The following is a 15,818-nucleotide window of genomic DNA, read 5'->3' as shown; positions in this document are numbered from 1 at the left end:
ACATCGAGTAAATCATATAATATTCAGATGATACTGGCAGAAAGGGAAGAAAATTTTGTTCAGTTTGAATCGATTAGAAAGTTCTGTGATCAAATATTGAGGTTTGATAACCGAAAGGCTTTAATATGGGGATTAATTTGGCATAGAAAGAAAGCCAGAGTCAGGTATAAATGTGACATTAAATGTCATCTGATGGGTTTAAAAGGTTTTTCTTGGATATTAAATGTTATCTGATGGATTAAAAAGGTTTTAAAGGTTTTTTTCTTTTTTGTTGATTTAATAATGAATGAGGATGTGGATTTTCTGTTAATGTATTTTTTTTTCTTTTTTCTGGACATATATTATTATGATAATGATGTTGTAACAACTGAATTTGTTTGATTTAATTATGAATGGTTGGGAATTAAGGCTTTAAAGGTTTTTTTGATTTTATAATGGTTGAAGTATCATAACTGGTAAGTAATTGAAGTTGTAAACTTTATTAAGGGTTTAAATGATTTTTTATAGGGCTAGATTGATGAAATGTTAGAATATACTTTTTAGAAATTGAAATGTACTTATATTATTACTATAAATATGATAATCATGTTTTAATAGAGAGGAAGAGTTACTGGTGATACCTGCTGAATTGATATAGACCTTGGTGTATTTGAATTGCTTAAATGTATAATTTTTTTATTAATGTGGAGGAGATGGATTGTTTATAAATAGAGTTTGTGGAGTTAGAGATATTAATATTTGTTTACTTATATTTGAATATTAGCCTGGGACTTGGTTTGGGAAGTCCGAGGGGGTGGGATATAATATAATATTGTGTAATACCTGTGATGTTTTTTCTTCTTTTGGAAAATAATAAAAATTTTATATTGGAAAAAAAATAAATAAATATTAAATGCTAAATTTAAAAATTAATGGGAAACTAAAAATTGGGAAAAACTACTTAGGACATTGATTGTCTATAAAGACTGAATATTAAAGTAACCAGGATATGTATAAACTAAAAATTATTGATAAATGTAAGAATGTTATTTTTATTTAATTTATATAATAAGAATCATATTAATTTAAACATGAGACAATAAATACTAAGGGGAAAAGAGAGGAAATATTTAATGTGGTAGTTTGAGACTTGTACTAAAGATACTTGTATGTCATTGAATTATCGATTAATTCAGCCGCCACGTTGCTTTTTAAATACTTAAATGTAAAATTAGAAAATCAATAAAACATTTAAAAAAGGATGGCCTTAAGAGTTCAGTTCTCATGAAAGGAGTGTTTTTAGGGTTCCTTTGCAGGAAGAACAATGCTGCTTGGGATATAGCAGCTTTTTCTTCAGGGTGAACAAGTATAAGCTTAACACAAGTATGTTCCATTGGCATTATCACTATTCCTGGAAGTGTCTTGATTATGTTATGATAATGGTTATGTAGTACATCACATTTGTGTCCTCCATTGAGGATAATACCCAGAGCAGAAGAAAAACTGGTTGTCTCTTACCAAGCAAATGCATAAAGTTGCTTTTTTCTTATCATCTTTCCTCCTCCAGTTCCCAATCAACATTGACTGCAAGTCTTATTCTCCTGACTGGGAAATTAAGTCAAACAGTCCTTGTCCACTGATGTTGTCAGCCACATCTGTGTTTTGTGTTATCACTTGTCTGCCATGCTTCTTTAGACTAGAATATAATTTTGTGCATTCACTTCTTATTTTACTGCCCTGCAAGCATATACCTGGGTAGAAAAGCTTCCAGATTGGGCAGGAATAAACACCCCATTTAAGTGTGGCTTATAGAGTGTGGTGCTGTATCTGCACTTGCCTAAGAGACTCCTGTGTCTGTAGTGCTTTTTAAGTGTCCAAGTGTTCTTTCCTACATCAAAAGGGCTAAGCAGTTTTTTTGAAGATTTGTGTCTTGAAAAGTGCCTCTCTCACATTTGACTCTATTCCTTTCTACTCTGCTGCAGGAATGCCCACAGCCTATGACCTCAGCAGTGTGATTGCCGGTGGCACTAATGTTGGCCACAACAACCTTATTCCTCTAGGTGAGTTTATTTGCATTGTGCAGTATATATTCTGGCTTAAAGAGGGAGTCTTAGGAAGCAGTCTTGGTGGCAGACCTGAAGAGTTCAGATCACCACTATCACCTCAGTATTGAGTCTTTTGGGCTTTACACCTGGCTCAACACTTGTAGGTAAGCCTTTTGGAAAGCTAATATATCCTGCTTCATCTAAGAACTCTCCTCTGAATGCATGATAGGGTATGTGGGCCCTTGGCTGCAGAATTACCTTTCCATTTTTTTGACTTTGTGTTGTGCCACTGTTTCACCCTCTTCTGAGAAAAAATGTACTCTACTGCCTTAGAACTGAACATGGATTTAGTTCCAGAGTGCTGTTATTTTATAGTTTTCTGGTTTAGAAAAATAAGTTTTAAAATGGTTTAGTTTTAAATAATCTATTTCCATACAGTGTAATTGAACAAAAGTAACTGCAACATGTTTTATTGGGAAAGTATCTAAATTTGCTACATTGAGCATTGAAGATAGATAGATAGACAGACAGACAGACAGACAGACAGACAGACAGACAGACAGACAGACAGACAAAAACTATTATGGCCAGAAGCCAGCAAATGTATTAGAGTAATTCTCATTACTCCTATTTTTTCCTCTTCTGATCTCTGTGTTTTTGTATCTGGGTATCTATCAAGTTGGCTTCCCTGAATAAAAGAATATAATTTTTATTATGGCACAAACTTTAAAAATAAGTTAAAATAAAAAAAGATAAAAAGCAATGCAATTGGTGGTGGGTTCATCAGTAGGCAATCAAAATCTCCCTAATTTTACAAGCAATATAACCTGATTTCCCTGAAGGGTAATGGTGCCCTCATGAAAACAGGATCTGCAGAACAGACTTGTCAAACCTGAACTCCACATGTTTAAATACCATCTACACGACGGTATAGACTAGGCAAAATCACTGCAGAGCTCAGTGATTTAACAGAAAGTCAAAGAACTCCCAGTTCTTCTCATTGGAATGGCTCTTATTAGAATAGACTATTCTCCTAGTGCAGGCATGCCAGCGCGATATATTGGGACTTTTCCCCCATTGCCGGCAATGGGGTGGGCGCGGTTTCGGCATGACGCATCTGGCCTGCAGGCCGGCAGTTTAACATGCCTCCCTAGTGGATATCAGAGAATAATAGTCTATGAAAATCTAATAATACATAAACATTGTATTCACGATTAGAATGAAAAGTAGCGAACCAGGACTGTTTCCTCTCAGAAAGGAAATCTCAAAGCTTTCCAGGCATCTAGTACACTCATGCTTTGGTAATATTAATATCTCTTGAGAAGTGAAACTCCAGCATAATCTTGAGAATAAAAGCGGTTATACAAGGGATAACCGGGAGAAATATCAACAACCTAAGATATGTAGATGATACTACTCTAATGGCAGAAAGTGAAGAGGAACTAAAGAGCCTCTTGATGCGGGTGAAGGAAGAGAGTGCAAAAGTTGGTTTGAAACTCAACATTAAGAAAACCAAGATCATGGCATCCGGCCCTCTCAAGTCCTGGCAAATAGATGGGGAAGAAATGGAGGTAGTGACATATTTTATCTTCCTGGGTTCCAAGATCACCACAGATGGGGACTGCAGCCAAGAAATTAAAAGATGCTTGCTCCTGGGGAGGAAAGCTATGGCAAATCTAGACAGCATACTAAAAAGCAGAGACATCACCCTGCCAACAAAAGTATGTATAGTCAAGGCCATGGTTTTCCCTGTTGCAATGTATGGCTGTGAAAGTTGGACCATAAGAAAGGCTGAGCGCAAAAGAATTGAGGCCTTTGAACTATGGTGCCTTTAAACTATGGTGCTGGAGAAGAGTCCTGCGAGTCCCCTGGACTGCAAGGCGATCAACCGGTCAGTCCTAGAGGAGATCAACCCTGACTGCTCTTTAGAAGGCCAGATCCTGAAGTTGAAACTCAAGTACTTTGGCCACCTAATGAGAAGGAAGAACTCACTGGAAAAGAGCCTAATGCTGGGAAAGATTGAGGGCAATAGAAGAATGGGATGACAGAGAATGAGGTGGCTGGATGGAGTCACTGAAGCAGTAGGCGTGAGCTTAAATGGACTCCAGAAGATGGTAGAGTAGAGGAAGGCCTGGAGGAACGTTGTCCATGGGGTCGCGATGGGTCGGACACGACTTCGCAACTAACAACAACAACATACAAGGGATAGGTGGACATTATACAGCAGGGGTCTTCAAACTTGACCCTTTTATGACTTGTGGACTTCAACTCCCAGAATTCCTCAGCCAGGCACGCTGGCTGAGGAATTCTGGGAGTTGAAGTCCACAAGTCATAAAAAGGCCAAGTTTGAAGACCTCTGTTATACAGTCTTGAACTTAAAATGACTTTGCAGTAAGAACCTCTCCTGTCCTTTTGAGTATTAGGATTTATTAATGAACCTGGTCAGCAAAGTGGGTTTGAATCACTTTCTCCCATTTCTATCTGTTCTAGGGACTCTTTAGTAGAAATGAGAATCAAAGTCATGGCAGCTTGTAGTGTAAATGATTCAAGTGTGCCTCTTCTCCTGGTATTTGTGATAAATTGTTTCCAAATTGATTTGTCAGATACAGCTGTGGGGGTCAGAGCTCCTAAATTATCAGCTAGAACATTAAAGACATGCTGCAGAATTTTGCCAAGAGATGGGAAGCAACAATGGAAACAAAAGAATGGGAAGAAACAACATACTTTATGGGGGATTATACCCTTTCAAATTCATTCAGCAATAGCCAAGAGAGAGCTGAATTTTAGGCCATTCCTTAAGGCAGGGATTCCCAACCGGGGGGGGGGGGGGGTGCTTGCACCCCCTGGGGTACGAGATGATATTCCAAGGGGTGCGAAAACTTGAGTTTTCAAAATTATAGTGTATATGCATAATTTGTTGCCGTTATTTCGAACTTTTGTAAGGGGTGCGAGAATATATCAGAAGCGTTCTAGGGATGTGGGGTATAGAAAAGGTTGGGAGCCACTGCCTTAAGGCATGCATAGTTTTAGAACCTACATAAATTGTTGTATAATAACAAAAAATGTTTCTGTGGTTTTCAAAGACGATAAGAAAGAGTGCCTAACAAGTGCTCATAAGTCCTTTTGCACATACCACAGTTTGAAGAAGGCTGAATCTCTTCATCTGCTTGCCAATTAATGTTACATTTGGGAAAGAGTTTCCAAATATCTGCCAGGCATATTCAGGCCCAAGGTATTCCGGATGAGAAAGATTTAGGGTTGTTGGTTACAGGGTGGAAACATGAAAAGATTTGCACATCTCAAACTTGCTGATATTAGCTTTGTATCAGATGAAATGAAATGTTTTTTAAAGGAAACTTTATATTTGAGCTAATTTCCCAGGAGATGGCCTATTGTTGATGGTTAGATCATCCTCACAGCCACCTGTGTTCTAGTGAAGTATTTTCTTAGGAACAAATTGTAACTGCTACTTTTGGAGTCAGAAGTAAGGCTATATATTCTGGAACACCCTTGGGATAGGACACTCCTGCTCCTTAACCCTCCAAATCCAATCTGCTTCACCCCACATAATTCTATCAAGACTGTGTCTTCTTTGTCACAGTAGTTTATAATATTGCAACTACATGTAAGGGTAGATTCTTATGCCAAGCTGGAAATGTGGTGTATCCAGAGAGGCTAGGGCAGGGGTAGGCAACCTTGGCTCTTTTATGATTCGTGGACTTCAACTCCCAGAATTCCTGAGTCAGTACGCTGGCTCAGGAATTCTGGGAGTTGAAGTCCACGAGTCATAAAAGAGCCAAGGTTGCCTACCCCTGGGCTAGGGAGAGATTAATATCAATCATAGTCAGCCCAGCTTTAGATTTCTTCCCTTTTATCCTGTGAGAAATAACTTGTGTTTGATCTTCAGGTAAATGCAGGAAAAAGAATTCTCAATTCCCAACTTCCATTCTCGTTTATGGTGACTCGCTGAGTTGTTAATCAGATGCAGAGTAAGAGATTAGACCTTTTGCACATGGCCTGTTTTTGGGCTAGAGATGGGTGAGACATCTGTAATGTGTATACTTGCAGATGATGGAAACATGTTAAAGGTGAAGTAGCCCCGTGTAGAGATTAGGCCTGTCTGAGTATTTTTCTTTTTTCCAAGCAGCCAACACTGGGATTGTCAATCACACCCATTCCCGGATGGGATCCATCATGAGCACAGGGATTGTCCAAGGTAAACCTGCCCTTGGGCTTTTTTGGAACTGAGGGGAAAGTGGCCCTGCGTGCTCTCTTCTCCTCTGTAGGATTTTGAACACTTTGGCTGAGAAAAGTAGTAGGCAGCATGTTGGGTTTGAGAAGGGGCAAATACTTTTACAGTACATTTTGAAACTGACATTATCCCTGAAATTGAAACTAAGCTAGATAAAATTCTAAATGGAATAAATTCTAGTTCATTTTGCCATCAGACCAGTTTGCATCAAGGCAGGTTTGGGGGCACTGTGGTTATTGACTGTTTTATTCTGGCTTGAGTTTTCAGGAGCAAGACGTGCATGGGAGCAAGACGTGCATGGTGCATAACGTGGACTAGAACTGAGCAGTTGAATCATTGGCATTTTGTAGTCCTCTCCATGCAAAAGGGGCAGCAAGCTCTTCCTTATAGATGGAGCTCCAAAACAGCAGATCTCCTCTTTATTATTTCTTACCCTCCCCTCCCATGGCATTAAAACTACATTTTGCCAGTTATATTACAAAATCTGATGTTTTGATTTTAAATTGAAATTTGCTAGATCAGGAATGGATCTGGATCCACTTTTAGAAAATAGGTGGCTAGTTGTGCTTAGACTTTTTTGCTGAAAACTAGAATTTCTTCTGCTATCCAGCTGAATGCTTTTCTCTCCTGCTACAGGCTCGTCTAGTGGTCAGAGTGGAGGAACTTCAACTGCTCATTACCCAGTCAACAGTCAATTCACTATGGGGGGACCAGCCATTTCTATGGCATCTCCCATGTCTATCACCACCAACACAATGCATTATGGGAGCTAAGAAACCCTCATCTCTGAACTGACAGCATCAGGAAACCAAATGAAGAAAAAGTTCCACCTCCCTGTCCACCTGCCCACTGTATCTAAACAGTTGGCAGTCAATTCTCTGGATTTCTTCTGCCCTCCAGTAAGTTACCCAGAGATGGTCTAATCCTTACACAATAGAAGACAAAAACCCACTGGCTTAATAGCGGACTTGCATACATTTTTCATGAAATGTTGGAAATTTCAACTTGCTCAACCACGACCGAGTTCCTGTGCTGTGTTACAACCAATCATGTCAGTAATAGTATCGTTCTTCAGTCTGCCATGACTGATTGGCGTTAGGCACAGGCTGTAGATCTGAACTGCCATAGGGTCTCTAACATGCTCTAGGCAGCCCACCAACAATAGAAACTTGATCATTTATTGCTACTCCCAGTATTTTAAATGAAGGGGCTGCAGATGGCTGTAGAACGGCATAGGTAAGAATCCAGCAGCATATCCATGTTGATTTTGTAGGCATCCCAGTCCCTGGGCTAGTGTTTGTTGCATTATTAAGACTTAGGAGGAAAGACAAAAGATGCATCAACTTCTTGGCTTTCAGAAAAGCTCCAGCATCTTACTGCTGTAAGTCTTGGGCCATGTGAAAAACATCAGAAATGAAAGAAGATTGTTTTATGTGCCACAAGCATCTTATCAGCAGGTCTGATGATTGCCTGTCTCTTGGGAATATTGATGTAGCATCAAAGGGTTAAAAATTTAAAACACAAATGTACCAAAAATATTGTTGCTGGCTGAAAATGGTTTGTGTATCAATTTCCTGTTGCTCATTTTAAACCTAATCCCATTTTCTGGTCTGTTCTTAAGGTGTGGCAGCAGCTGTGATTAGCCCCTCCCTTATCCTGGGCTGAAGTGGGTGCCAACTGGTTTAGTACGTAGACTTGTTTGCTTCCCGCGGTAGCCACCAGGAGACTCTAAATAGATTGGCAATTGTTAGGGGTCCCTTTGTAGTACTTTTATGTGTAATTTGTAACCCTTTTTTTCCTTCTGAAGAGCCTCAAGTCAATGTTTCTGAAAGGACTTGACAAGCAACTATTTTATGGAAGAGAGAAGTGGTTTACTTAAGGCAATGTTCTTTGGGTCCCAATAGTGGTTGAATTGGGGGGGGAGGGGTGGGACCATTTTGGAGAGCCTTCATAATGGCTGGATTGTGAGTCTATAAAGCCAATTGTTGGGTCTGGCTAATCAATGATTTTGTGACTATTGAATAAAATTGGGAGGGTTTTGAAGATCTGTTTGTAGTGGCTGGTTTCCCAATCCCAGGTTTAGATGAAACAGCTTGAAGGTTTATTTTTATTCACATATTCACTGGACAATCCTGTTTTGAAGCGCAGTTGATAGAAGTGCATTCACAGCACTTGAAGTGCTCCTCAAATGATTTGACTTTCCTTAAATTACTAAAGAGCTGCCCGTTTCTCTCTTCTACTCATAGTTAAGGAAAGCTTAGGAAATTATTAACTTGTTGCCTGTTAAGCTTCTTGTGGCTACCTTTGACGTGATCACAAGTCACACTCAGACAAGTCCTGGGTACAGCAGAAGTACTGGCTTTTTAACAGGCATTCCTGCAAAGATCTGCTTTATATTAATGTAGGAAGTTAAGAAAAAGCTAATGTACTTTCCAGAGATGATAGTTTAATTCAAATTAGCCTTGCATGCCAAAGAAATTAACTTTTAAATAATTCTTTGGTTTATATGAAAACTTCAATCATATAGTAATTATTCACTAAACCCACAGGAATGCACCCATTTAGTTAAATTTTTCTAGTTTTTTTCCCTCTGTTACAAATGACCTAGGATTTAGCTGAAATAGATGTAAGAGACAAACCCTTCATGCAGCCCAACTCTCCTATCCTATTGTAATAGGCCACCCTACTACAGCAGAGCAAACGGTAGCTGCATCAACCAAAGCAGTTCTGAATGCTTAGAATTGCCAGGCCTCACAAGTGGCTTCCAGGGTGAGCTGCTTCCTAAATCAGGCCAATTGCTGGTGTGCTCTGGCTGGCAGCAGCAAAAGAAAGAATGTTGAAATGGTAATGCATGACTTTGCTTGCCCCACTGGGAGGATCCTCTTCCAGGTCATTGTTTTTATGTCTCTTGAGCGGGTGTTTCTCTTCCCTGATACTGGATATTCGAGATCGATGTCTGTAAAAGAAGCAATTCAATAGCACAAATATTGGGGAGAGATCCAAAGGTCAAACCTTTCCAACAATATTGTGATTCTGCATTTCCATTAATATGGATGAGTAAAAGGGATAGTAATACTTGAATTAAAATACCTGATGCCCCTACATATTTTTCACAGTCTAGTCCAGGGTGTTATCAGTTTCCTTTTCCCTCTGCTGCAGTAAATGATGGTGTATGCTTCTGGTTTTGAGTTGCTGTTGTGTAAGCAACAGGAGTAGAAGATGTGATGCTTGGTTTCTGAAAGAAATAGAGCTTCAAAAAGACAAGATTAAATTGGTTGAAGCAGGAATCAAATAAGACTCTCTGCCTTCCCCCAACCAATAACATGGATTTCATCATCATGACTGTCCATACCCAATTTCTTAAAATGTTCAAAGGAGTAAACAGAGCAGCTTTTTTATTCCAGATACTTCACAGATACTATTCACTTATTCTTCTCTCTCCCCCAACCCTTACCCTTCAGGATAGTTTGATGAGTAACACAATGTTCAAAGCCCAAAGATGCTTTTTCATGAGGCAACTGGACTTTGCTTTTTCTTTGAAGATGTTTCGCTTCTCATCCAAGAAGCTTCTTCAGCTCTGTTTTCTACAGACGAAAACACGGTTACGCCGTGGGTTCACCTATGTCCTCCATTGTGGCCAGTCTCTACATGGAAGAGGTAGAAACCAACACCCTAAATTCCTTCACAGGAATTCCACCCATTCACTCTTATAAGTATATGGACGATACTTGGGTCAAGATCAAAACACAGGAATTGGACGTATTCACCAAACAACTCAGTGGACAAATACATCAAATTCACATGGGAAGATGTTAAGGAAAATAATCTAGCCTTCCTGGACTGTGCAGTATACATTAAGGAAGACAGAAGCCTTAACACTGAAGTTTACAGAATCCCCCCCACACACACACACACAAATCAATATTTACATTTTGATTCTCACCACCCATTGGAGCACAAAATGGGAGTAATCAGAACCCTACACCACTGAGCTGAAGGCCTGCCTACCAGCAAAGATAGGAAAGAAAAAGAACTAAAACACATCAAGGAAGCCCTCAGAACTTGTGGCTAGCCCAAGTGGGCTTTCATAAAATCCCAAAAAAGACCCAGCAGCAGCTCCTCCATAACAGACAAAGAAGAAAACAATAAACATTCCATATGTTGCAGAAATATTGGACAAGCTCAGCTGGATCTTCAGTCAACACAACATACATGCACACTTCAAACCCAAGAATACACTAAGGCAGACATGTCAAACACAAGGCCTGCGGGCCAGAAGTGGCCCGCGAAGTGGTTTCATGTGGCCCGCGAAGCCATCCTGAAAGCGAGGGAACAGCCCCCGCTGCCTTAGCCCTGGCCAGCCGGGAGCCAATGTACAATTTTGTGGTGGCCATCTATGCTGAAACGCATTCAGTGTAAGCTCCACAAGGCTGTCTGGAAACAGCGATGAACCAGCCTCTGCCACGTCGGCCCGCCTCTGGGTGCATGCTGGGGAGTGTCACCCTTTGTGAGGAATGAAGAAATGCACCATCACCTGGAAGTGGCCAGCAAATGGCCCTCGTCTACTTCACATATCCAGCTTGATGGGCTCCAGGGGAGGGGTCTCGGCAGGCAGTGGGGTGCTCTCCTCACAGCGCCAAGAGCTGAGCCAGGTGGCGCGAATCTGATGAGAAATGCAATGCTGCCTAGCCCCCAGCCTGCCCAGTTTCAGCAGGCAGCAAGGTGCAAAGCTGACAAGCTTCGCACCACCCAGTTCAGCCTCTTGGCGGTGTGAAGAAAGCGCCCCATTGCCTGCCGAAACTGGGCAGGCTGGGGGCTGGGTGGTGTCGCACAGGTAATGTTGACTCTCACGCTGCTCATGGCATCCCTTCCCCCAGAGCCCACCAAGCCAGATATGTAAAGTAGGTGAGGGCCATGTGTTGGCCACTTCCAGGCAATGGTGCATTTCTTCGTTCCTCATGAAGGGTGACACCTCCCCAGCTGTGTTTCTTGCCTGTTTTTCTCCCTCCCTCAGAGGGAGGGTCTGAGGGAAGTCCTATCTGCCTTAGTCCTGCCCTGCTGCCCTTTCACCATCCCCTTGCCCCCTCCTCCTGGCCTATCCTGGGGGTCCTCCCATCCTATTGCTAAGGAAGTTTTGGATACAAAGCCGGGTCTCCTCCCATGGAGAGGGAATGGGCCTCCCTCTGACTTTGCCCTCGTACCCATCATGAGCAACCTGGCTAAGGAGAGCAAGCACAGCAGCAGCAGCCTTGAGGAGGAGATAAGTGCAGCTGGGCGCCTCCTTGGGGAAGTGGGGCTGGGCTTGGTGCTGCGGGTGCTCGAGGACTAGGCTGGGCATTTGACCTCTGCTGCCCAGGGCTCCGGGCAGCCCGCACCACCATCCAGCCCCCCCCCACATGGCCTGAGAGGAACAATGAGGCTCTTCCAGTGGACCATGCCTTGGCACTTGCCCTGGTCCCACCTCCTTCTGCCAGAGACCCTCAGATCTGTCCCACTCCTGCCCAGGCCCCACAGGCACCCTTGACGCGAACGATGCAGAGCAGGCCAGGCCCACCCAGTAGGCCACACACACCCTGGCCACACACACACCCCGAGGGAAACCACAATGCTGATGCGGCCCTCAATGAAATTGAGTTTGACACCTCTGCACTAAGGCAAAAGCTTGTCTGCCTCAAGGATCAAACACCCAGACACAAACTGAGCAACGTGGTATATACAGTACAATGCAGTGAGCCATGTGCAGATCTGGACATTGGGGAAACAAAACAACCACTTCATAAATGCATGGCACAATATAGGAGAACAAACCCATCAGGACAAGATTTAGCAGTCCATCTGCGTTTAAAAGACAAAGGCCACTCTTTCAAAGACAGCAAAGTTCACATTTTGGACAGAGAGGATCACTGGTTTGAAAGAGGGGTCAAAAAGACCATCTCTGTCAAAACTGAACAGCCCTCTCAACAAAGAGGGAGGGATACATCATCATCTATCTTCAATCTACAACACAGTACTTTCAACAGTTCCAAGAAGGCTCCATATCATTTGCAACACTCAGGTGACCCTGATGACACAGATATACTTCCAGGTGATATCGGCAACTCTCTAAAAGAAGGCAAATGACCAGCTGTCTGCAAGGAGTATAAATCCTTCCATTCCCCACCATCCAGTCAGAGCTGAAGAAGCTTCTTGGATGAGAAGCGAAACATCTTCAAAGAAAAAACAGTCCAGTTGCCTTGTGAAAAAGCATCTTTGGGATAATTATGATCTGGATGACTGAGACAATGTTCAAAGATGTTCAGTGCTTTTAACATCTTACACTCTGCAATTTGCAACAACACATGCATGCACATACACACACCTATAACTACACACTTTGATAGCATTTAATCTTTATTTTCTACTTAGAGACACATGATGCAGATAATGCATTTGGACCAATTAAGAAGACTGAATCTAACACAGTCCACAGAAAAAGGGCGATTATGCAGAAAAAAAATTATAAATCCTAACTGAAACATATACAAATCAAACTCTTTCACAAAATATGTTAATCTAGACTCAAAAAACAACCCTAAACATGCTTATACTCCAACTGTCTGTTTCTTTCAGCAACTGAAATACACTAGTGCAGTACAGAAGATACATACCTTGCATCCAATAGCTAGGAGGATATGAAGAGAAACAATAATGGCCATTATAGCACAAGCAGCTGGCTTGCTATCTGAATGGATAACTGGCCAGAAAGTAAGGACCAGAACTGAGCCTGACAACCCTATTGCAAGTATGATCAGGAGCCACTGCAGCCATGGGATAGGGATTAGCCACAGAACCTGTGAAGGAAGATGACAGTGAATCATTGTCAAATTCTTAAGGTTGCCTTGAAAAAAAATTCATCCCCCCCCCCCCCCAAATGGCAATTCCTTGCAAGAATATATTCTACAGAGAAAAATGATAAATTTGCCAAATGCCTGACAACTTACCGCAGTAGGAATGTACACAAAGAGTGAGTAGCCATAAATGCACACCATTTCCAGGAAGGTATACACATCATTGGTGACATGGGCTCTCTTTCGCCACTGTAGATAGCCCCACAGAACTAAGGGTACCAGCCAGGCATAGCAGTAGATAACTATCCCTGCAATAGTCACTGTGGAAGAAGAAAACTATTAAAAGCACCATTCCCTAGCAAGAACTAAAATTGAAACACAGCCTTCCATCATTTCTAGAAAGAGAAGGGAATAGGAATTCAAAGAATAAGCTAATTATGTTTTATAATAATCTGTAAAATAGTCCTTTATTACAATTTTGATTGTTTCCCCACCTTTACGTATAATTCAAGATGGCAAAAGTGCCTAATATTCCTGCCTATTTTTCCCACACCGCCCTGTGAAGTGGGCTGGTCTGAGAGATAATGACTGGTCCAAACTCACCAGACAGTTTTCATGCCTAAGACAAACTCAATCTTCTGGTTTCTGGGCAAACTGATTCTCAGTACTGGTAAGTAAACAATATATGCATTCGTCCCAATTCTAAGGCAATTAAATAAAAGCTGGGAGCCAGGATTTATATATTTTTAATAATGTTCTTCATCTGCACATTTTAAATACAAGACAAGGAGATAGTACTTTACTGGCCAAACGAGAAATATTCATCAGTATGTATGAATCAGGAGCCATGGTAGCGCAGTGGTTAAAAGGCTAACTCTGCCTACTGTCAGGAGTTTGATCCTGAGCGACTCAGCCTTCCAAGTAGGTAAAATGAGGACCAGATTGTTGAGGGCAATATGCTGATGTTGTAAACCGCTCAGAGAGTGCTGTAAAGCACTATGGAGCAGTATATAAGTCTAAGTGCTAGTGCTGTGTATCAAAATGCTCAGCAGGCAACAAAAATAATCTTTTTTCCACATATTTATCTTGCTTATTCTTGATATGGCTACACTTCCACCAACCATAGTCACTTCACAGTAAGATGGGTGGCATATAAATTTATGTGTTTCTGTATATAAACTATATACAGAAAAATGATTAGCAATATAATTCAACCAGTAGTATACTATCCTCAGAACTGAAGTTCCAGGAAGTACTCCCACATCAAAATCTCACCTTTGTGGAATTGAGGGCTGTAGTGGAAGGAGGAGCTCCCTCTTTTTTCCAGGAAGTAAGATAAGTTACCACTGATGGCTAATGTGAATATCAATGTGGCACAGATCCAGAAGGGTCCTATGAGGGACAAAAGAGCCAATACCAAAGAAAAGAACAAAAGTATGAGGAGTCTCATAAGGAAAAGGTGTCTTATCAGCACAATAGAAACAGGAAAGCTATTTTTATAATATAACAAAACAATTGGGTACCAGTAGATTTTGCCATCTTTCTTAATTTAATGGAAAATAGGATTTGAGGACAGATATGACTAACAGCACTAAAGTTACATTTCCATTATCAGGGATAAGGAGAAGGAGAAATGGCACTTTAGCTAAAATGTTTAAAACCCAGCAGCACTTTAAGAATGAGGCATGTATCTCAGCACAGAATTTGAGATCTTGTGGGAAATAGAATCATCCTTGAAATAAAGAAAACTAACCATAGTGCTTCAGCCTACTATAGCTCCTTGTGATTGCAGAAATCCTGCATGGCCTTTCCCAGGTCTGCTATAATGGGCTGAAAACCAAGGACTGCTGCATGCCTTGTGTTCATTTGACAGTGTAAATGGAAAATTAGCATCGTGAGGCTTTCTGCAGATTTCTTGCATCTGTGAAGGTAAAGCAAGAAACTACCTTTGTTCTAGGTCTCTTACAGTTTCTAGCCTTTCAAATAAAGGAGAGTATATTTTTGGAGTAGGAATTTCTCTGGACTCACCATAGAGGTCAGGATTGTTCTGCAAGTTATGCCATACAAAGTTTTTCCCTGGTAGCGGAAGTAGGGAGCCTTTTATTCTGTCCAGCACCTGATAAATAGGAAAAGATCATGCCTCAGCAATTTAATTCCCGAATGCTCTATAACTGTTGGGACGCCCAACTTGTTGGTGCCAGGATGCTTACAAAAACTTCTTGTCTTGATATTCTTATATTAAAAATGGCATGGTGCAAAGCAAAGGGCTAGTTTTCACCAGAATATTTATTTCATCAAATTGACCCCATAATGCTTGCTTAGAAAATTTTTAAACTGCCTATCCACAGCCCAATAGCTTCAATGTTTAGTGTTCATTCAGTGTTTCATTCTTTTAGGGCAGTGGTTCTCAACCTGTGGGTCGGAACCCCATTTGGGGTCGATCGACCATTTCATGGGGGTCGCCAAGCAAGGCTGTCCGCCATTTTTTTTGTCCGCCATTTTTCCCCCCTTTTCCGGCGGGTGCCTTACCTCCCTTGGGCTGGGCCAGCTGGTGGTCAGCCTGCTCCGTCTCTGCCGCTTGCCAGCTACGCCTCGGCCGGCGCAGGGGGCGGAACCACGCATGCGCGGCGCTCCCGGGCAGGGAAAGTCCTCGACTTACGACCGGTTGGGTAGTCCTCGACTTACGACCGGTTTAGTCCTCGACTTACGACCGGT

At 41.6% G+C, this 15,818-nt stretch overlaps 2 protein-coding genes across 4 annotated transcripts in view; one reads left to right on the top strand and one right to left on the bottom strand.

Annotated features, from left to right (window-relative positions):
- The window catches only part of CARM1 (coactivator associated arginine methyltransferase 1), a 157,600-nt gene extending 149,709 nt beyond the window's left edge, over window positions 1–7,891 (top strand). Inside the window, exons 14-16 of one of the 2 annotated variants that reach the window (XM_015824297.1) lie at window positions 1,962–2,039; window positions 6,172–6,240; window positions 6,913–7,891. In XM_015824297.1, the coding sequence (XP_015679783.1) occupies window positions 1,962–2,039; window positions 6,172–6,240; window positions 6,913–7,049 (284 nt within the window). In that variant the 3' untranslated portion in view covers window positions 7,050–7,891. The remainder of the gene's footprint in view (window positions 1–1,961; window positions 2,040–6,171; window positions 6,241–6,912) is intronic. The other variant, XM_029285753.1, reaches the window with a different exon arrangement.
- Window positions 7,892–8,365: 474 nt separating this feature from the next.
- YIPF2 (Yip1 domain family member 2) overlaps window positions 8,366–15,818 on the bottom strand; it is a 13,423-nt gene continuing 5,970 nt past the window's right edge. For both annotated transcript variants that reach the window (XM_015824294.2, XM_015824296.2), the window contains 6 exons: window positions 15,132–15,219; window positions 14,379–14,495; window positions 13,257–13,423; window positions 12,924–13,106; window positions 9,367–9,526; window positions 8,366–9,232 (listed from right to left, as the gene is read on the bottom strand). In XM_015824294.2, the coding sequence (XP_015679780.1) occupies window positions 9,410–9,526; window positions 12,924–13,106; window positions 13,257–13,423; window positions 14,379–14,495; window positions 15,132–15,219 (672 nt within the window). In that variant the 3' untranslated portion in view covers window positions 8,366–9,232; window positions 9,367–9,409. The remainder of the gene's footprint in view (window positions 9,233–9,366; window positions 9,527–12,923; window positions 13,107–13,256; window positions 13,424–14,378; window positions 14,496–15,131; window positions 15,220–15,818) is intronic.

This window comes from Protobothrops mucrosquamatus, unplaced genomic scaffold, assembly GCF_001527695.2.
Source record: "Protobothrops mucrosquamatus isolate PMUCROS unplaced genomic scaffold, P.Mucros_1.0 scaffold2187, whole genome shotgun sequence".
NCBI classification, from domain to species: Eukaryota; Metazoa; Chordata; class Lepidosauria; order Squamata; family Viperidae; genus Protobothrops; species Protobothrops mucrosquamatus.
The sequence above is the reverse complement of the archived record's forward strand: the minus strand, read 5'-3'. Positions and strand labels throughout refer to the sequence as shown.